The sequence below is a fragment of the Podarcis raffonei genome, chromosome 3 (genome assembly GCF_027172205.1).
Source record: "Podarcis raffonei isolate rPodRaf1 chromosome 3, rPodRaf1.pri, whole genome shotgun sequence".
NCBI lineage: Eukaryota > Metazoa > Chordata > Lepidosauria > Squamata > Lacertidae > Podarcis > Podarcis raffonei.
This window is the reverse complement of record NC_070604.1, coordinates 118,508,086-118,530,614: the sequence shown is the minus strand read 5'-3', so window position 1 is coordinate 118,530,614 and position 22,529 is coordinate 118,508,086. Positions and strand designations below refer to the sequence as shown.

Genomic DNA, 22,529 nt, shown 5'->3' with positions numbered 1-22,529 from the left:
CAAAGTTCCATGAAGTATGTCATGTGACTAGGGAAGTGGGGCAGGATTCCAGGCGGGACAGAATGTAGAAACACAGAGTGATAGATTGGAAGATACCCCAAAGGGTCATCTAAGTCAAACCTGCTGCAAACCCTACAGGACCGCCTCTCCTGGTATGTCCCACGGAGGACCTTACGGTCTTCAAATAAAAACATCTTGGAAGTCCTGGGCCACAGGGAGATTAGGCTGGCCTCAACCAGAGCCAGGGCTTTTTCAGTACTGGCCCCAATCTGGTGGAAAGCTCTGTCACGAGAGACTAGGGCCCTGCGGGACTTGACATCTTTCCGCAGGGCCTGCAAGATGGAGCTGTTCCGCCAGGCCTTTGGCCAAGGCACAGCCTGACCCCCTCTCTCCTTATGTAATCCTCATAGCACTCTAACCCTGGTTGCCATTAATTTGACTCTGAATTGATTTTAGAATGAATTGATCTTAGAATGTATTTCAAATCATTTTTCTTTTCTTTTTTTCTTTTTTCCTTTTCCCCCCTCTCCACCTTCCTTCGCCATCTGTTTTACTTTGTTATAGTCCATTGTTTCATGATTATATTTAAGTTTTGCTTGTTTACTGTTAGATGCTGAATTGTTGTTCTCCTGCTATTTAGGTGGTTTTTCTTCCCTGAATGTATGTTATATGGTAGTTCTGTTTAGCTGTGGAATGTTTTGTGGTTTATTTTCTAATTTAATTAATTGGTTAGACTAATATTATAATAGTAGGTAGACAAATACTATAATAGTTTCGTCTTATTTGTATTTGTATTCATATTATTATATTATATTATTCTATGGTAATCCTCACAGAACTCTAGCCCAATGGTTGCCATTAATTTGGTTTGAACTGATTTTATAATGAATTGATTTTATAATGCTGGGTTACTTTTATTGTTGTTAGCCGCTCTGAGCCCGGCTTTGGCTGGGGAGGGCGGGATATAAATAAATTATTATTATTATTATTATTATTATTATTATTATTATTATTATTATATTAATTGATTGTGATTTTATGTAAACTGTGTTATTTTTACTGTTGTTAGCTGCTCTGAGCCCAGCTTTGGCTGGGGAGGGTGGGATATAAATAAAAAATTATTATTATTATTATTATTATTATTATTATTATTATTATTATTATTATAGCAGGACTTATTCTGGCATTGAGCATAAAGAGCAGCCCTCCATGGAGTCGTCCTTTTCCAGCTGATCACCCGGAAGCAACCTTGTTTGTGTTTCCTCCGGTGTAGGATGGGAGCATGTGGTAGCAAGAAGACCGGCCGGAAGGAGAGGCGCAATTCCATATACAAGCAGAAGCCTTTGTCATCTCCGAGAAAGAAAAACCCTCCACCGCCACCGCCGGTAAGAATTCGAATCCAAGACTGGGCTGTGCCCCAAAGGACTGGAATTCTGCCTCAAGAAGAAGAAGAAGAAGACCCTGCCCATTTGACTAGGTTGGCCCAGCCACTCTGGGCAGCTTCCAACATACATAAAAAGATAATAAAACATTAAACATTAAAAAGAAAACTTCCCTGTACAGGGCTGCCTTCAGATGTCTCCTAAAGGTTGTATAGTTACCTATTTCCTTGGCTTCAGGAGTCACGTAACTCCATCCCCTCCAACATTTCCCCGATGAAATAGAAATGTCCAAGGATAAGTGTGACATTCTCAGTTCAAAGTAGAAACTGGGACAGCTTCTGTAAATCCCAGTATACCTGAAGGAGCATCTCTACCCCCATCATTCAGCCCGGACACTGCGGTCCGGCTCCGAGGGCCTTCTGGTGGTTCCCTCACGGCGAGAAGTGAGGTTACAGGGAACCAGGCAGAGGGCCTTCTCGGTGGTGGCACCCGCCCTGTGGAATGCCCTCCCATCAGAAGTCAAGGAAATAAATAACTATTTGACTTTTAGAAGACATCTGAAGGCAGCCCTGTTTAGGGAAGTTTTTAATGTTTGATGTTTTATTGTATTTTTAATATTCCATTGGAGCTGTCCATAGTGGCTGGGGAAACCCAGCCAGATGGGCGGGGTATAAATAAATAAATTATTATTATTATTATTATTATTATTATTATTATTAGACTGTCCCTGGAAAATAGGGACACTTGGAGGGTCTGTAGATGATGCTGACCAGTGTGTTGCAGTCCAGGCAAACTATTTTTATTTTCTGGTTCCCAATGCATATTAATGATTTCTTTCCACTAGCTGGCTACACTTACTTTGCACTTTATAAAGTTGTTTTTTTGAAATGTCGTAAGCTGACTTGAATCCCAACTTGGGGGAGAGAAAGGAGGGGGCGAGGGGGGCAAGGGGAGGGGGGGCTATTGCAGCGAAGTCATGTTTGGTTTCTGTAACTTTCCAAAGGTCAAAGCAAAGAACTTCACCATTCCTGCCAACCAGTCTTCTGACAGTGGTAAGATGAACCTTGGTTTTTCCTTGACGTTTTGCAGTGCTTTTTCCTGCTGTTTTCTCAATACCAGGGAGCTATTTCCTGGACAGGCGGAGTCCCCCAAACCCTGGGCAGCCCCCGTGTGGAATAACGACTCAAGACAACGTGCTATGGGATTAAAATTGGCCACAACTTTATTATGATTCAGATGTGGGTAGACCTTGGCTCGGGCATTGGGTGTTTATCCCTCCCAGTCCCTCGCCAGGGATCTGGGGAACATCAGGGTTATCCAGAATATGTGGGGATTGGGCTGGCTCTGGAGAACATCTGTTCAAGCAGAGAGCCCACCCCACAATTTCGCCACCGTCACAGGAGAGAGCAATGACAACCACTCGGTGTACAGCCATAACCTCCCCTCAAAACAACCCCTTTAACGGGGAATCCTGGGATCACCGCCGCAAAGAGAAGGGGAGTGTGGGTCACCGCTGCACGCCCACCCCCATTTAGGGAAGATGGACTAAAGGATTCCGCCCAAGGCCTGATACCGCCAAAGTTGAGACATTTTGCTATGGAGAAGGCAAACCTGCCAATGCAGGAGAGTTTCTTCAACAGCAACCTTGACGTAGCAGCGCCCGCATACCTGTGGAGAAAAGGTTAACCTGCAAAAGCAGTCTTAATTGAAGGTGGGTAGGGTGGGAGAAGCTCTGGAGCCAACTGATGATTCCCAAGTAAGATCCTCCGCCTATTGTGTGGGCAGGGTGGTCCCTCCCCCTACCTGGCCTGATCACTTTGGCAACGCCTCCCCAGGTGGGTTTGGGCAACTGGCTGAGGTAGGCAGAGACCTCCAGGTATTCCACCTGGGGAAGGCAAAGCCAAACCTGTGCTAATGGTGCCACGCAGGGGGCTGTGTGAGAGACCACGCAAAGGGCGCCCCCCAATTTAATGTGAGGAGCGGTCATTGCGATGAGCCGTTGGAATGAAGGTTTGCTAACTTTCCATTTCTGCGCCTGCAAAATAGAGCTGTGGATTTCTTTTCCAGCTGCAAGCATGTATTTCAGCACTAGTGGATACTGCCAGGGAGATAAAGTCCATCTGAGCCCCAAGCTCGGTGCCGGACGATCCATCGACCTCCCGTAGTCACGCAGTATCAGCAATCAGCGGCACGAAGCCTCAAGAAAAGATAGCCACATTCTTGGACTTGTGCACACTCTTTCAGCAGAATTCACACAGCAAAAGTTGCACAGCATGAGAGCATATTTACAGTTTATTTGGCGTTGGTCAGAACAAAAAAGACATGACCGTCTGCTCCGACTGCTCAGGCAAAACGGCAGAAAACGAAAGGAACAGACAACATAAACATCCTGTGAGACAGGAAACGCGCAGGCTGTTATACAAACATCCTGCTCCCTTTTAAGGTGGAACGGAAATATCCTAACAGTATTTACCGTATTTTTTGCACCATAACACTCACTTTTTTCCTCCTAAAATGTAAGGGGAAATGTCTGTGCGTGTTATGGAGGGAAAGCCTACGGGTGGCATGCCTACGGATTTTCCTCCTCTAAAAACTATGTGCGTGTTATGGTTGGGTGCATGTTATAGAGCGAAAAATACGGTATTAGAGCAGCCCCCACCCCCAGCCGAAGCTCTTGGCTTGCAAAATGAGCTCCTGGCCTTTTCCTGCACGACTTCACCAATAAATGCAAATTGGGGTATTCACTGGACTCGGCCCTCACAAAACCATGCATTGTTCCTGAGTCTTACACGTGACCTTGCAAAGGGGGAAGGTTGCCAGTGGCTTTCTTCGAAAAGGTCAGGCCGAGTGAGATTTAAAACTATCTGTCTCACCCTTGGCTATATTTAGAAAGCCTTTGGCTCACGCCATGAAAGGTCTTCTCCCTTACACAGGACGGGTGTTGGTGTATCTGCTGAAGACCTGCCTGAATGTATTCAGGCTGCTCACATTAGTGTTTAAGATGTCAAGGAGATAAAGAACTACACAGCGTTTAGAAGACATCTGAAGGCAGCCCTGTATAGGGAAGTTTTTAATGTGTGATGTCAAAAAACAAAGAACTCCCTGCGTTTTTATATTTTGTCTCACTGGGGCAACCCAGCCAGATGGGAGGGGTAGAAATGTTGTTGTTGTTGTTGTTGTTGTTGTTGTTGTTGTTGTTGTTGTTGTTGTTGTTGACAGGCCTCAAATATCTGAAAGAGCTACTCTTTCCCTACACACCTACAAAATATTTCAAGAAGAATTCCCATTTACATAATTTAATACTTGTTTTTAAATTTTGCTGACTTTATCTGTGCACCATTGATGTCTAATGTTTTACAGTTTCGTATGTGCTGTAAGCCACCCAGAGTGGCTGGGGAAACCCAACCAGATAGGCAGGGTATAAATACATTAATAATAATAATAATAATAATAATAATAATAATAATAATAATTTTTATTTATACACCACCTTCCCCAGCCAGAGCCGGGCTCAGGGCAGTTAACACCAGTAAAATTACAATAAAAGCATAAAAGGGGAGGGGACAATTTAAAATACAGATTAAAATGCAATTTAAAATGCAGCCTCATTTTAAAAGTAGATCAAAACCGTAAGGAGAGGGAAACATAAGGGTCAGACTGAGACCAAACCAAAAGCCAGGTGGAACAGCTCTGTCTTGCAGGCCCTGTGGAAAGATGTCAAATCCTGCAGGGCCCTAGTCTCTTGTGACTAGGAGGTCTTGTGACTTGGAGGTTTTTCAACAGAAGTTGGCTGCCCATCTGTCGGGGGTTCGTTAGTCACGATTCCTGCATTGCAGGAGGTTGGACTAGATGACCCTTGGGGTCCCTTCAGTTCTATGATTGTATATTTCCTCTCCATGAGGTTGCAATATGGCTGTTTTTTACAGCAATGCCTGGGTTTTCTATCTCAAGGTCAGCAGCTAGTCTCAAGTCATGAAAAGCTTAAAACCCATTGCTCAATAAATCAGTGCAATTTATTAATTTAATCTTGTAATCATAATCACCACAATAAATTGCTCTGGCAGCAAGTTGTCTACCGTTGGAACGGTAACAGGCTAAATAAGGGCTGGTTCAGGAATACTGTAACCATATATGTGAACAGGAAAGTATTAACTAAAGGTACAGAAGCTGCATTAAACTTAAATCCAGGCTCTTCTCTACCTTTGCTGATCAAGGAGTGGGGATGGTTGACCCTATTCCATGTAGTTGATACTTCTAGCTTCTAGGTCTTGGGCTCAGTTAATACTTTTGCTTTTTTTCACAATACAGATAAGCACATTGTTATAGCACAGTACCATTTCACTTCACTGAGTGACCGCGATCTGCCATTGACCGTAGGAGAGAAGCTTGAAGTCCTTTGCAGGTGAGCGATCTTTTGCATGTTTCAAACAGTTCAGTCATGCTCTGGTATGCCTTTTGCTATAAATGTACTGTCATACCTCGAGTTACAGACGCTTCGGGTTGTGCGATTTCGGGTTGCGCACCATGCCGAACCCGGAGGTACCGGAACGGGTTACTTCCAGGTTTCGGTGCTTGGGCATGCGCAGACGTGCTAAATTGCACTTTGCGCATGCGCAGAAGTGCTGCATCGTGACCCTTGCGGACACTGCGGGTTGTGAACATGCTTCCCGCATGGATCATGTTCGCAAGCCGAGTGTCCACTGTATAAAAATCAACCTGAAATATAGAGCACCCTCATGTAAAAAAAATCTGGGCCCATTTGCCTGTTGTGATAGTTTTACAATCCAAATTAGTATTCATATACATACATACCTACATACATACAGGATGCTGGTAGCACTGTGGTCCAAACCACTGAGCCTCTTGGGCTTGCCGATTGGAAGGTCGGCAGTTCGAATCTGTTGCTCTGTTCCAGCTTCTGCCAACCTAGCAGTTCAAAAGCATAGCAGCATGAGTAGATAAAGAGGTACTGCTGCGGCGGGAAAGTAAATGGCATTTCCGTGCACTCTGGTTTCCGTCACGGTGTCCTGTTGTGCCAGAAGAAGTTTAGTCCTGCTGGCCACATGACCTGGAAAGCTGTCTGTGGATAAACGCCGGATCCCTCAGCCTGAAATGAGATGAGCACCACACCCATAGTCGCCTTTGACTGGACTTAACTGTCCAGGAGTCCTTTAACTTTTTTTTTTTTTTTACATACATGCATATAGAGAGAGAGAACAACAGCTTAGGACCACAATATCTCAAGGACCGCCTCTTTCCATATGAACTTACCCAGATTCTGAGATCATCTTCTGAGGTCCTCCTTCGTTTGCCTCTTCCCCGAGAGGTCTGAAGAGTGGCAACACAAGAATGGGGCCTTTTCTGTACTGGCTCCCCATCTGTGGAATGCTCTCCCCAGGGAGACTCCCCTGGTGCCTTCATTACTTATATTAAGGCACCAGACAAAAATGTTTCCCTATCACCAAAGCTTGGGCTGATTAACATCCTTTGGCCTTTTTAAATGTGTTCATGGGAGAGGGGGCTATTGGAGGTTTTTTGTTTTGGTTTTATTACGTTTTTTGTGTTCCCATTTTCAATGTTTATGTTGTAAAGCATCTCTGTGGTCATCTGCAAGGGATTCCCACGCAGAGGGGTTGATTTTCCCAGCCTTTATGTCACGTCTGAGGACATCTTTGTAACACAGAGCTGGTCTGCCAACAGGCCTGGTACCTGGCGCCAGGTCCCCGTGGAAACTAGTTAAGCACCCATAAGTGCTCACCTACTCAGCCAAAACCATCACCTAGAAAAAGGGACTAGTTTGACAAGCTTGCTCTTATACATTTTACCCACAAAATTGGGAGGCACTGAAGGGATCATCCAGATTGAGCCCCCAAATTTGTAATAATACTGTTTGTCTCTAGTCTTCTTTCTGGTGTGTTGGCAAAAAAAGTGCATTTATTCGTAAAAATGATATTAGGAAAAATTGCTTGTGAAGGCTCACCGTTTTGTTGTTGTTGTTGTTGTTGTTGTTGTTGTTGTTGTTGTTGTTGTTTTAACTGATGTGGAAATGTGGGGGACTCAACTGACGACTGGAAAAAGAGAGAACCAGAGAGAAACCAAAAGGGATGAGTCCGTCCCTAGTAAAATCACTGCTTCTTTCAATGTGCATTGTTTATTTATACGGTACTTTATTTTCACAGCGACGGGGACTGGTGGCTAGCAAAATCTCTTACCACTGGGCACAAAGGCTACATACCAAGCAATTTTGTGGCCCGTGTAAACAGCCTGGAAGAAGAAAAGTAAGGAGACCTCTTTGGGTTTGGGGGCACAGAATCTGTCCTCTAACATTACCAACTTGGGGGACCCCAACTGATATTTTGAGACATGTGAAGATCTGCAGTGAAAAGTTTGCAATCATCAAGGCCAGAGTTTTGCTTTGGTTTTTTAAAAAAATTGTGGCCCAATTTGGTATGTCATGGAGTTCCAATTCCTTGTTCTTCTACATACCATCTGCCTCCCTATGCAAGTTATTTGTCTAAGGATGCATACACACAGTACATTTAAACCCCCAAGAATCCCAGGAAATGTAGCTTGTTTTGGGTGCTGGGAACTGAAGTTCAGTGATATGTAAACTACAGTTCCCATGATTCTTTGGGAGAAGCCATGTGCTTTAGATGTATGGTGTGTCCACAGCCTAACTCAGTTTTTATGCACCTCTGTTGTCTTCTGACTCCCAGTCTTTCCCTTTAAAAAAAAAAGTGAGCCTTATGGTACCATAGACGTTAAAATCTCATATTCTACCAGTTGAGCTTAAAATGATGATCAATTGCTCTGGCTGGGGAAAAAAAGGTAAGTAGGAATTAAAACCCTACCACTGATCTCCCAACCCAGAACAGGAACTGAATCATTAAGGGCTGATTCAGGAATGCCATAGGGACAGGAAGTCTCTAACTAAAGGGACAAAAGCTGGACCTTCAGTTCTTAGTGGTGATTTCTGCTCTTGCTGTTGTTCAATAATGATAATAAATCTCCCTTTCTCAGGTGGTTTTTTAAAGGCCTGAGCAGAAAAGAAACCGAACGCCTCTTGCTGGCACCTGGCAATGTGATGGGGTCATTTCTGATCAGGGAAAGCGAAACTAATCCAGGTAAGAATCTGGGAATGTGTTTTGCAGAATGATGATGGAAAAGTTCTCTCGCTGTTCCAGCAATATCAGAAATGTCATTAATATACTAGAGTATTTGGAAAATAAACCAGCTGCTTTGATGCTGGTGGATGCAGAAAAGGTGTTTGACAATGTCTCGTGGAGTTTTATGAAAGTGCAAATAAACCTCATGGGATTCGTTCCGTTTCTGCATCTCTTACAGAAACTCATAGAGGAGTTGCCCCATTCCCTTGATCGTTCTGCTTGCCCGTTACTGAAACTTTTGCAGCTCCACAACATCCTTTCTGGGTGGGAGGTGACCCCCAATTCCAGCAGCCCACCCTTTGCCCATAGTGACAAATTTTGAGTTGCATTCAGTCAGCAGACAGTTGCATATTTGAACAGAACCAGATCAGAGTTAGCAGAAATCTCATGACGTTTCCCATGGCTTCTGGTGCTAGATGGTTTTTATAATCACAGAGTTGAAAGGTAACCCAAGGGTCATCTAGTCCAACCCCCTGCAAATGCAGGAATCTCAACATGTGACTTGTTAACATGGAACCACGTGCAACACATTTCATATGGTTGTGTCTTTTTATAAAAAGAAAAAGAAAAAAGCTTTATTCGGTTTTACAATTTTATATTCAACACAATCATTGTAAACACAATAAAAAATTCATAAATCCAGATTCCCTTCTCCCCACCTCCCTTCCATTGACTTTCCCCAGCCTCCTCTTCTGGTTTTTTAAGTATTTATTACTTCTGCTTATTTTATTTACCTTGATTTTAAAATCTTTCAACTAAATATTCTTATATTCTTATTATTTTTATACCGTATCTTCCCAAATTACTTCTTATATTTTATTCTTTCCGCAATTACTGCTCCTTGACTTATACACCTTTTTCCTTAATTGTGTTTACTCAAACCCTGCTACTTCTTTACAATATTTCTGTAAGTACATCATAAACAGTTCCCAGTCTTTTTTGAAACCTTTATTGTCCTTGTCTCTGAGTTTTCCCATAAGCTTCGCCATTTCGGCATAGTCCATAAGTTTTGCTCGCCATTCTTCTTTCTTTGGTATCTTGTCGTCTTTCCATTTTGGGGTTAGTAATATCCTAGCCACTGTTGTAACGTCCACAAATTGTTTCTTCCACTCTTTTGGCAAGTCTTGACCTGTAATGCCTAGTAAGAAAGCTCCTGGTCTTTTAACAAAAGAAAAACAATGACAAACCTAGACAGCATCTTAAAAAACAGAGACATCACCTTGCCAACAAAGGTCCGTATAGTTAAAGCTATGGTTTCCCCAGTAGTGATGTATGGAAGTGAGAGCTGGACCATAAAGAAGGCTGATCACCGAAGAATTGATGCTTTTGAATTCTGGTGCTGGAGGAGACTCTTGAGAGTCCCATGGACTGCAAGAAGATCAAACCTATCCATTCTGAAGGAAATCAGCCCTGAGTGCTCACTGGAAGGACAGATCCTGAAGCTGAGGCTCCAATACTTTGGCCACCTCATGAGAAGAGAGGACTCCTTGGAAAAGACCCTGATGTTGGGAAAGATGGAGGGCACAAGGAGAAGGGGGCGACAGAGGACGAGATGGTTGGATAGTGTTTTCGAAGCTACCAGCATGAGTTTGACCAAACTGCGGGAGGCAGTGGAAAACAGGAGTGCCTGGCGTGCTCTGGTCCATGGGGTCACGAAGAGTTGGACACAACTAAACAACAACAACATCTTCAACATTTTTTTCATTTCATTGTAAATTATTTCCCAATAGCTTTTGATTCCTTTACATGTCCACCACATATGATAAAACCCTGTCAGGGATTCTTTAGCTGTTGTAGCATACCTGAATAACACACACATTTCATATGGTTAATTGGCTGGTGGCACGCATGGTGTTCACGTGACATAGAATCATTGAATTGTAGAGTTTGCAGGGGACCCATAGGGTCATCCAGTCCAACCCCCTACAATGCAGGGATCAAAGATGAAGAATCCCTGACTGGCGGCCCTCCAAACTCTGCTTTGAAACCTCCACTGAAGGAGAGTCCAACACCTTCTGAAAGAGTCTGTTCCATAACTCAGCATTTCTTACCATCAGAAGGTTCTTCCTGTTCATGAGCTAACAAGGACTTGCTCACAAATTTATTGACAGCTGCAAGAATTATTATCGCCAGGAAGCGAAAGGGGCAAGCAGAATATAAAATGGAAGGATGGTATAAAGAGGGGTAAAGGTAAAGGGACCCCTGACCATTAGGTCCAGTTGTGGCTGACTCTGGGGTTGCGGCGCTCATCTTGCTTTATTGGCCAAGAGAGCCGGCATACAGCTTCCAGGTTATGTGACCAGCATGACTAAGCCGCTTCTGGTGAACCAGAGCAGCACACGGAAATGCCGTTTACCTTCCCCCAGGAGCGGTACCTATTTATCTACTTGCACTTTGACGTGCTTTCGAACTGCCAGGTTGGCAGGAGCAGGGACCGAGCAACGGGAGCTCACCCCATCACAGGGATTCGAACCGCCGACCTTCTGATCAGCAAGTCCTAGGCTCTGTGGTTTAACCCACAGCGCCACCTGCGTCCCTGTTCACGAGCTAACAAGGACTTGCTCACAAATTTATTGACAGCTGCAAGAATTATTATCGCCAGGAAGCGGAAGCGGCAAGCAGAATATAAAATGGAAGGATGGTATAAAGAGGGGTGGAATATAGCTGTTAATGATAAATTAATAAATGTGCCATTAAGGTAAGGCAGGGAGTATGCAAGAGAAATGATTTTTGAGGAGATATGTGAGAGTGTTTGTAGAGTTTCTACTGTTAAAACGGAAAAGGGGTCAAATCAATTTTGGGAGGTTGGATCATTAGAATGGAATCATCTCATTGGGGAGTGCACATGTTTATTCTTATTTATTTATTTATGATTATTGCTTTAATTAAAAATAAATAAAATGGATGGGGGGGTTCTTCCTAATATTTAGTTGGAATTTCCTTTCTTAATCAATTTGAATCCATTGGTTTGGGTCCTGCCCACTGGAGCAGTAGGAAACAAGCAGTTCCTGGACTACAGCTCTTATTGTCCCCACATTGGCTGGGGCTGATGCGAGTTCGAATCCAGGACCACCAGGAAAATGCATTGCGAAACGATGTTCCTGCCGATAGCAATGTTTAGAAACCGCTTCTTAAAAAACCATCTTTAGATGCGGCCACGATGGCCAATTATCGCCCAGTCTCAAATCTTCCATTCTTGGGCAAGGTGATTGAGCGAGTGGTTGCTGAACAACTCCAGGCATGCCTGGAAGAAGCGGACCATTTGGATCCCTTCCAGTTGGGATTCAGGCCTCATCATGGGACTGAAACTGCCTTGGTCGCACTGGTTGATGATCTCCGGCGGGCTAGGGACAAAGGTGAGAGCTGTTTCCTAGTTCTGCTGGATCTCTCAGCAGCGTTTGATACCATCGACCATAACATCCTTCTGGACCGTCTTGAGGGGCTGGGAGCTGGGGGCACTGTCATACAGTGGTTCCGCTCCTTCCTCCTGGGCTGTGTTCAGAAAGTGGTGGTGGGGGATGAGTGTTCAGACCCCTGGGCTCTCACTTGTGGGGTGCCTCAGAGTTCTGTCCTCTCCCCCATGCTTTTCAACATTTACATGCAGCCACTGGGAGAGATCATCAGGAGGTTTGGGCTGGGTGTTCATCAGTATGTGGATGATACCCAGCTCTACCTCTCTTTTAAATCAGAACCAGTGAAGGCGGTGAAGGTCCTGTGTGAGTGTCTTGAGGCGGTTGGAGGATGGATGGCGGCTAACAGATTGAGGTTGAATCCTGACAAGACAGAAGTACTGTTTTTGGGGGACAGGAGGCGGGCAGGTGTGGAGGATTCCCTGGTCCTGAATGGGGTAACTGTGCCCCTGAAGGACCAGGTGCGCAGCCTGGGAGCCATTTTGGACTCACAGCTGTCCTTGGAGGCACAGGTTAAATCTGTATCCAGGGCAGCTGTTTACCAGCTCCATCTGGTACGTAGGCTGAGACCCTATCTGCCTGCAGACTGCCTCGCCAGAGTGGTACATGCTCTGGTTATCTCCCGCTTGGACTACTGCAATGCGCTCTACGTGGGGCTACCTTTGAAGGTGACCCGGAAACTACAACTAATCCAGAATGCGGCAGCTAGATTGGTGACAGGGAGCGGCCGCCGAGACCATATAACACCAGTCTTGAAAGACCTACATTGGCTCCCAGTATGTTTCCGAGCACAATTCAAAGTGTTGGTGCTGACCTTTAAAGCCCTAAACGGCCTCAGTCCAGTATATCTGAAGGAGCGTCTCCTCCCCCATCGTTCAGCCCGGACATTGAGGTCCAGCTCAGAGGGCCTTCTGGCGGTTCCCTCACTGCAAGAGGCCAAGTTACAGGGAACCAGGCAGAGGGCCTTCTCGGTAGTGGCCCGCCCTGTGGAACGCCCCCCCATCAGATGTCAAAGCGATAAACATCTACCTGACATTCAGAAGACATCTGAAGGCAGCCCTGTTCAGGGAAGTTTTTAATATGTGACATTGTAGTGTATCTTTCATCTTTGTTGGAAGCCGCTCAGAGTGGCTGGGGAAACCCAGCCAGATGGGCGGGGTACAAATAATAAATTATTATTATTATTATTATTATTATTATTATTATTATTATTATTAATAACACTTTCCTGCAACAACAGATAATATCTATTTTTGTGTCTCCTTTTCCAGGCGCCTTTTCCCTTTCCATCAGGGACTACACATCTCAAGGGGATGTCATCAAACATTATCAAATCCGCTCTCTGGACCATGGTGGATATTACATCTGCCCAAGGACCACATTCCCTACTCTGCAGGACCTTGTCAAACATTATTCTTGTAAGTCACCCTTAAGTTGAGATGGGAGAGGAATTTGATTCGGCTCACAGATAAAGTCGAGTGTACCTAATTCACAGTTTCGGAATCAATGTGAGAGCCGAAACATGCCCATCCTTTGAAATTTGTACACATGCAAATTTTGCAATGCAGTTCTCCAACCAAATGTGCCTTTGGAAAATGAATATATTCATGAAAACAGCACGCAAACATGGGAAAATGTGTACATTGGTCAAAACTGCATACAAACATGTCTTTATTAGGAGAAACCAGAACTAGAGTGCTGATTAATTTTAATAAGGATTTTTTAAAAAAAAAAGATCTGCAAAGTGCTGCAGGAATGTTGAAAACTGAAGATTCGACCACAAAAAAGAGGACAAATTTCAAACAATTTGGCATACTATATGCAGAGTAATAAGACTATATCATATTCCCAATTTGTCTTTTCATTTCCCCCCTTATGTTCTCTCTCTTCCTCCCTCCCTCCCTCTTTCTTCCTCTCTCTTTTTCTCACTTTCTATCAAAACTGAACTGTGGACACATATTTTGAACTAAGGCCCTTTCCAGACAACACTCTCTATTGAGCATCCTTCCTGATTTGTTTTCCTGGGGAGTTTAGGCGACTTTGCATCAACTCAAGAATCAATGCACACTGTCCACTGACGCATTTTTCTCCATTAAAGTTCCTTATCCCAAAAAGTCCGATGTTTTGAGGAAGCAAGTTTGTTCTGCCAGAGCAACAAACCATCTTTCCCTGTGCTACCTAAATTTAGAGGGATCTCATTGAATCCCACCCGAAAATAGAAGGTGTTCTAAGCGAGGAAAACGGGACAAAACACTGTAATATCTGGAGATGGGAAGACAGGGAGGGAAGTGGGGAGTTTGTACTCAATACCTGTTGTAAAGAAATAAAACTGAAATAAACTATGGAGGAGGAGGAAGAGGGTTACTACGACCATGTTCTGCCCTGACCTGATCTCAGACCTTTTCCTCCTGCTTCCGGTGCCCCTGCACAGCTTACGAAGATGGCTTGTGTCAGCTGCTACGACAGCCGTGCATCTCTCTGGTTCCACAAAGGCCATGGACCACCGACGAATGGGAGATTCCTCGTGAAACACTGAAACTTGTCAAGAAGCTGGGAGCAGGCCAGTTTGGAGAGGTTTGGATGGGTAAGCCGAGACCCATATAACACCAGTCTTGAAAGACTTAGCATATTTTTCGCTCCATAAGACACACTTTTTCTTATGCATCTTATGGAGCGAATGCAGGCGGGAGGCTCTGCTCAGCGCTCCCTTTAAAGAGCCGTGTGGAGCGTGTGTGCGGCTCTTGGGGGCTTTTCCAGGGGGTGGGAGAAGGGCAGCCCATCAGTCCCTTCTCCCTCCTCAGGGAAAAGCCCCAAGAGCCGCACACACGCTCTGCGCAGCTCTTTAAAGGGAGCGCGGCTCTTGGGGGCTTTTCCGGGAGGTGAGGGAATGGACTGACAGGCTGCCTTCTGTCCCTTCCCACACTTCCTGAAAAAGCCAGCAAGAGCCCATACCAGGCTCTGCTCAGCGCTCTCTTGTAAGGGCTCCCTTTCCTCCCTCATCCCGCTTTGCTGGGGAGCCAGCAGAAGAGGCGCTGCACAGCTATCACTCTTGCTCTGCTGGCTTCAGCAAGAGTTGCTTGGACTACTGCAATGCATTCTGTGTGGGGCTACCTTTGAAGGTGATCTGGAAACTACAACTAATCCAGAATGCGGCAGCTAGACTGGTTACTGGGAGCGGCTGCCGAAACCATTTAACACTGGTCTTGAAAGACCTACACTGGCTCCCAGTACATTTCCAAGCGCAATTCAAAGTGTTGGTGCTGACCTTGAAAGCCCTAAACGGCCTCGGTTCAGCATACCTAAAGGAGCGTCTCCACCCCCATCGTTCTGCCTGGACACTGAGGTCCAGCTCTGAGGGCCTTATGGCAATTCCCTCATTGTGAGAAGTGAGGTTACAGGGAACCAGGCAGAGGGCCTTCTCGGTGGTAGCACCCACCCTGTGGAACGTCCTCCCATCAGATGTCAAGGAGATAAAGAACTACACAACTTTTAGAAGACATCAAAAGGCAGCCCTGTTTAGGGAAGTTTTTAATGTTTGATGTTTTATCGCTTTTTTATTCTGTTGGGAGCTGCCCAGAGTGGCTGGGAATACCCAGCCAGATGGGTGAGGTATATATTATTATTATTATTATTATTATTATTATTATTATTATTATTATTATTATTAGTGTTGCCTGGCATTTCCATATCTGGGAATGGTGTAAAAACGGATATGGGTTTTGGAGTTCAGCTGGAAGGATCTGAGCTTCCAAAAGGTGTCAGGGCCTTCTGTCCTTCATTTGCCCCATCTTTTCCTTCTATAGGTTATTACAGAAGGGACGCGGGTGGCGCTGTGGGTTAAACCACAGAGCCTAGGACTTGCCAATCAGAAGGTTGGTGGTTCGAATCTCCACGGCGGGGTGAGCTGCCGTTGCTCGGTCCCTGCTCCTGCCCACCTAGCAGTTCAAAAGCACGCCAAAGTGCAAGTAGATAAATAGGTACCACTCCAGCGGGAAGGTAAACGGCATTTCCATGCACTGCTCTGGTTCACCAGAAGCAGCTTTGTCATGCTGGACATATGACCCGGCAGCTGTACGCCGGCTCCCTCGGCCAATAAAGCGAGATGAGCGCCGCAACCCCAGAGTCGGCCACGACTGGACCTAATGGTCAGGGCTCCCTTTACCTCTACAGGTTATTACAAGAATAATGTGAAGGTGGCAGTGAAGACCCTGAAAGAAGGCAGCATGGCTCCAGATGCCTTCTTGGCCGAAGCCAACTTGATGAAGAGGCTTCAGCATAGCAAGCTGGTCCGTCTTCACGCCGTGGTCACCCAGCAGCCAATTTACATTGTAACGGAATACATGGCCAACGGTAACCAACTCCCTTGGGATCTCAGCTAATTATATTGATCCGCACTGGAATGCAGAATCTGGGTGTCCTTGATTTCAGTCAATACCTTCTTGCCAATATAGGAAAATTAAAGCACCCAAATCATACCATTTTGAACATATACCAAGTTAAATGCATTGTACTAATATACAATCTAAGGCAGAGCTTTCCAAACTTTTCATGTTGGTCACACACTTTTTAGATACACATCATTTTGTGACATGGTAATTCAGTTGTACAGTCATACCTTGGTTGGCAAGCACCTTGGTACTCGGACATTTTAGCTCCTGAAAGCCATAAACCCGGAAGTGAGTGTTCCGGTTTGCAAACGTTTTTTGGAACCCAAACATCCAATGGGGATTCTGGGGCTTCTGATTGGCTGCAGGAGTTTCCTGCAGCCAATCGGAAGCCCCACTTTGGTTTCCAAACGTTTTGGAAGTCGAATGGACTTCCAGAACCAATTCTGTTCAACTTCCGAAGTACCACTGTACTAGCAAACCAGAGTTTAAACTAACCCCTTTCCAGCCCCAGGAGGAGCACTGGGAGCGTTTACATGACACACCTACATATTGCAGCCAACACACTAACATGTTGAGACACACAGTTTAAAAAGCTCTGATCTAAGGATAAGGACAAACCAAGATGCAATTAATTTAAAGGTCTTTGCAGCAGAACAGAGAAGACTGTTTCTCTTATGATTTTGTTTGGGTTAGCCAATAAGTAGACCAAATATTTTTCAGATGTCCTTTGTGGGTATTTCTGTAGGATAAATAATCTATTTCATAAATCTCTATTTTATATATTGTGTTTTTTATATTGTAATTTTTTGTTGTAAACCACCCTGAGATCTACAGGTATAGGACAGTATACTAACAACAACAACAGCAGCAGCAGCAGCAACAACAACGCATAGAAAAAAATATGTTAAGGTCCTCAAACTAGAATTTGTTGCTTGCTTTATTACCCTAACGTACATTAGGAATATTCTCCTCTATTGCTCTCTTAGAAAAGGATTTGGCATTAAAAACATGGGAGACTTTATCCAATACCATTGCACATTGAAAGGTCTTTGGGAAGTGAATAATCTTGATTTCTCCTCCTTTTCAGGCTGCTTGCTGGATTTCTTGAAATCAGAAGAAGGAAGGAAGTTGACTCTCCCCAAACTTATAGACTCCTCAGCCCAGGTGAGTGGATTATTTCGCCTTAAACCTTGTAATTGAAAAAGGTCTTGATACTTCCCCAAACTTGAGAGCTACGCATGTGGCTCTCTGGCCATCCTGAATGTTGCTTTCTTTGAAGCCTGCACTTCCAAGAGGAGAATGTGTTGAGCAAAGTATATAGCAAGGGATCTTCTGGATTTTAGGAAAAGAAAACTTAGAAATTGTTACATAAAAATCTAGGTGTGAGGCTGCTCAGTCACCCAGCTGGTCGGGCAGAGCCCGCGGGTCCCTGCGGAATAAAGGAAGGATTCCAGCCACCAACCGGAGCAAATAACTGTAGACCAAAGTTTATTGCGCAATAGGTTCAAAGAGGAAATTTGAACCCCGAGGATGGGGTGGCAAAGACTTTTAAAACTTTCCCACCATATCCCAGAATACAGTTCGTACAGCATCATTGCTACATCACTGACATGTCACAAAAGGGGAGGGGTAGACAGGGGTTACACTAGTTTAACCTTGGCAAACATGTCCAGACAAGTCCTTGGTACAAGATTAGCATAGCAGACATGGCAGGGCAAGACTCAGGTATAGGATTAGCATAGGCAAAAACCTCCAAAGTCCCACCACCCAAAGTACAATAGAACTTCCTTTGCATGTCTGGCCCCTTGGCAAATCTGGTGATGGGATTAGGCTTTCCTTGGCCAACAATCAGCTCAGCAATTGTCACCTCTGGTAACTTCCTGGAGTCCCTTTCAAGGGGAAAATAGTTGTGGAACGGAGGAAACTGGCAAAGGAGTTGATTTTATATTATTTGTAAAGCCAGGTAACTTCCCTGAGCTGTCAAGTTGAAAGGATACATTCAGGCGTAATATTTGTAACATTTAACTTTAAAGATGTGCCCCCCCCCCGCCATAATTTCTGTAACAGAAATGCAAACTCAGAGGTCAGAACTGCACATAAATTTAATGCCGTCATTTGGATTTCATTGGGTGGGAGGAGTTTAGAAGTATGCCCTGCATTTTTGATGAATGGCAAGGTTTGGAGTGAGCCCTTCAGTCCTTGAATAGACAGTAAGGTGCAATGCAGTGTATCTGGCAACAGCGTCCGGAGGCAAGTATTGTCAGAACAGTGTTGTTTGCATGAGCTGACCGCTCAGGCGCAGAACGCGTAGGCGGAATCTGCAAATAGAAAGTTATCGGTGTATACGTCGTCCTGTGGTCAGCCCCTCTCTCCCTCCCCTCTGCTTGTATGAGCTGAGAGGAAACAAGCCCTCTATCTCATTAACATCAGGACAGGAAGCGACACCCATCTTCCACTGAGGCGAGCGGCATTTGAGCTGAAAGCTTGAGCATGTCGAATATTTGTGGAAAATGTATCTTCACATCCTGTTCAAAACCACAAGAAAGATGCAAGGTGGCAAAAAACAAAAAACCTACCACAAAATCTCTGCGGTCTGGAAAATTGTTGCGCCCTTTGAGGCAGAACTAAACCAAAGAGGGTCTCGCCGTCTCTCGACCACCGTCTTTATATACAATTTGTTCTGCGCCGGTTAAAGGGAGCCACCCAGATGGGTGGCGTATAAGTTATTATTATGATGATTATTAAATATATGCATTTCTTGCATTAAGGATGTCAGAGGAACCAAACTGGATCAGACCAAAGGTCTGGGGCAACAAATTATCACCAACAACAGCATCATAACCCAGCTTGGGATTTTGGAGAAATGGGAGCAAAATTTGCCAGTGTTCACGTAATCATCCCATGTCTGAAATGGAAATAAGTCTGGAGAGTCCCTGGTCCATATTGGTGGGGATGAAACCCCTGATATTTCCAGATAAGGTTGTGGTAGAAAAATGATTCAGTTTAAGGATGCATTTACCTCATTCGCACTTTTCAAAACATTGTGCGAACCAAAACATAAGCGTCCTTTAAATTCACACTTCTCTGAATTTTTCAGTGCAGCTCCCCAGCCAAATAATGGGCACCAAAATCCATATATTAGGGTAAAGTGTGACCACATTAGTGGAGATTGCATTTTTTAAAAGAAAAAAAGCTTGCAAAAAATGTACATATTAGGTTGTTGTTGTTTTTTTAAAAAGTTATTATTACCACTGCTATTACGAATTGTTTCCTATGAAGCATCTCAAAGCAATTTCACAATGCACTGCTAATGAATTTTCATGAGGGCTTTTAAAAGAATAAATAAATAAATGGCACATTGATGTGGAAATCTGGTACAATGACCTTAGGATTGGAAAAGTGAGAAACTGAGAGAAACCAGAATAGCCAAATTCACTTATCCCTATCAGCCACAGAGGCATCCTTCTCTGTGATCTCCATGCAGTTGTATTCCATTATTTTCCTTCTTCCTTACAGGTCGCTGAAGGGATGGCGTACATTGAGAGAATGAACTCCATCCACAGGGACCTCAGGGCAGCCAACATCCTCGTCTCGGAGACCCTCTGTTGCAAAGTTGCAGACTTTGGCCTGGCTAGGATCATAGAGAATGAGTACCTTGCGAAAGAAGGTTGGTATGACGCTTAGGGCTTTGTGGTTTAGTTGTTTAGTCATGTCCGACTCTTCGTGAGCCCATGGACCAGAGCACGCCAGGCACTCCTGTCTTCATGGATATACAGTATACAGTATATTGTGGCGATCACACAGGGTCCCCGGACGTTTCACCGTCTATTGATCCCTGTGCCACCACTTTATTTCTCGCTGCCACCACCCGGACCCTACCTGGTACAATACTGAGTCCAGTCAGGTTTAAATTGGAACAGAAACTTCTGTTTATTTATTGCAGTTTAACAAGCGTGTGGTTTCATAAACGGTACTTGCTCTCACTCACTAAACCACCTCTCAGATATTTACATGTCTTCCTAGCTCCTAACTGTTCCTGACTCAACTTATTTCGCTACACTAACTCAACCTACCCACAGACTCTATCCCAATTCACTCCCACTCCAACCAACCACCCAACTCCCAACGAACTCCTCCCTTCGCCCCTCCCAGCGCTGGTTTTATAGTCCCTCTGACTCCACCCCCTGGGTTCTGATTGGGTAACTTGTTTAACTATTTCACCTCCAGCACTCTCATATGTTAACGTCACATATATGTTTAAACTAAGATGGTGGGGTTTCCCCCTCCCTTTCCATCTCGTCTTTTCTCTTTCTTTTCTCTGTCATAATTATAATTTAAAATCAATAAGAACAATGAAAACACATGAATTTACCCTTTCTTGACAGGTGCCAAATTTCCTATCAAATGGACAGCACCAGAAGCAATTAACTATGGAGTTTTCACGATCAAATCCGACATCTGGTCTTTTGGAGTTCTCCTTACTGAAATCATCACCTATGGAAGGTGCCCCTACCCCGGTACGGTAGTTTGCATTAGAGCATCATTTGTTACTCCGAACCAAGGATCATTTATTGATGATTAATTATCCATTATCCATTATCCAATATTGATTCGCTCTGCTGATGTTTTAGCAAGCCTTCATTCTATTTTCTTTATTAATAATTTTTATTCAATTTTAAAATTTTACATTTCAAATTAAACATCTTTTATTATACCACACATTCATTGACTTCCCTCCCTCCCCTTCCAAGGTTCATTTAACTTATCCGCCATTCCTGCATGTTTTAATATATCCATCTAATTTAATTTTCCTATCTTACATCAGTTCAAAATATGTGAGTAGTTGCCATCACAAGTAAGGCCCTGCTCCTATACCATACAGTATGGACCTCATGCTAAGATGGGAGGTCCTTTCCCACCAAACACAGTGATTGGTTATGGGGCAAGTAAGGGATGAGACAATGGGATCCGGGTGACGCTGTGGGTTAAGCCACAGAGCCTAGGGCTTGCCGATCAGAAGGTTGGCGGTTCAAATCCCCACGATGGGGTGAGCTCCCGTTGCTCAGTCCCTGCTCCTGCCAACCTAGCAGTTCGAAAGCATGTCTAAGTGCAGGTAGATAAATAGGTACCGCTTCAGCAGGAAGGTAAACGGCATTTCCGTGTGCTGCTCTGGTTTGCCAGAAGTGGCTTTGTCATGCTGACCACATGACCCGGAAGCTGTATGCCGGCTCCCTCGGCCAATAAAGCGAGATGAGCGCCACAACCCCAGAGTCATCCGTGACTGGACCTAATGGTCAGGGGTCCCTTTACCTTTACCTTTAAGGGATGAGACAACATTTTTCAGTATCAATTCTTTCTCTCCTTTCCACAGCTATGACCAATCCCGAAGTCATCCAACATCTACAGAAGGGTTACCGGATGCCCCGTCCAGAAAACTGCCCAGCTGAACTCTATGCAGTCATGTTGAAATGCTGGAAGAACAATCCCGAAGAGAGACCCACGTTCGAATACCTCCAGTCCACCCTTGAGGACTTTTACACGGCCACAGAAGCGCAGTACGAAGCTCAGCCCAATTCTTCCTGAGCAGCGACGAAGTTGCTGGAGACTTCTGTAAAAAAAAAAAAACCCTTGTGGGATGCTGGCAAGTGGACTCACTTCCAAAGCAGACTTCGCTGGACCATTGGGCATTTCTGTTCCTCCATGGCTGCCTGTGGTCCTCACCCCGTTCTCGAGGTCCCCTGCAAGACCAGGAGTTGAAATGGATTTTATTCCGGGCCAATCCTAAAGGAGAGGATTTGAGAAGAGAAGACTCAACCACCCCTTAGATCGGACTCCATTGCCTGTCCCAAAACCGTCCTTACCGATTAAACAATAACTTAAACTAGGGTTACCAGACGTCTCTGGTTCCTGGGAACAGTCCCTGGATTTGCAAATCTATCCCCGGACAAATTCCGTCCCCGGAATGTCCCCAGATTTGCAAATCTGTCCCCGGGAAACGTGGCAGCGGCAGCCACAGCAACCCGGAGCCAGCCTGGTAGCGCAGTTGGCTCTGGCTGGCTTCAGGAGCTGCTCACGGCCATGGTGCCCGCCATTTTTCCTCTCCGGAAGTCGCCATATGATGTGTCTTGTGTGCTGTACCGGGACGTCCGGCGGTACAGATCTCCTGCCCCCGTTCCCTTTGTT

General features: G+C 44.8%; 1 protein-coding gene across 1 annotated transcript; it reads left to right on the top strand.

The window, feature by feature from the left end:
* The first annotated feature begins 1,274 nt into the window (after positions 1-1,274).
* On the top strand, positions 1,275-21,984 carry BLK (BLK proto-oncogene, Src family tyrosine kinase). The gene is made up of 12 exons (XM_053383728.1): positions 1,275-1,385; positions 2,386-2,434; positions 5,691-5,784; positions 7,562-7,660; positions 8,403-8,506; positions 13,230-13,376; positions 14,390-14,542; positions 16,129-16,308; positions 17,434-17,510; positions 19,863-20,013; positions 20,732-20,863; positions 21,718-21,984. The coding sequence occupies exons 1-12, from the start codon at positions 1,275-1,277 to the stop codon at positions 21,927-21,929; spliced, it is 1,509 nt and encodes a 502-aa protein (XP_053239703.1). The 3' UTR covers positions 21,930-21,984.
* The last annotated feature ends 545 nt before the right edge of the window (positions 21,985-22,529 follow it).

What these genes read in the sequence shown, in the direction of transcription:
- BLK (XM_053383728.1), top strand. Translation starts at nt 1,275, where the DNA reads ATGGGAGCATGTGGTAGCAAGAAGACCGGCCGGAAGGAGAGGCGCAAT. An exon ending in AACAGCCTGGAAGAAGAAAA is followed by an intron (nt 7,661 to 8,402) that starts GTAAGGAGACCT and finishes TCCCTTTCTCAG; the next exon opens with GTGGTTTTTTAAAGGCCTGA. An exon ending in TGGAAGGTGCCCCTACCCCG is followed by an intron (nt 20,864 to 21,717) that starts GTACGGTAGTTT and finishes TCCTTTCCACAG; the next exon opens with CTATGACCAATCCCGAAGTC.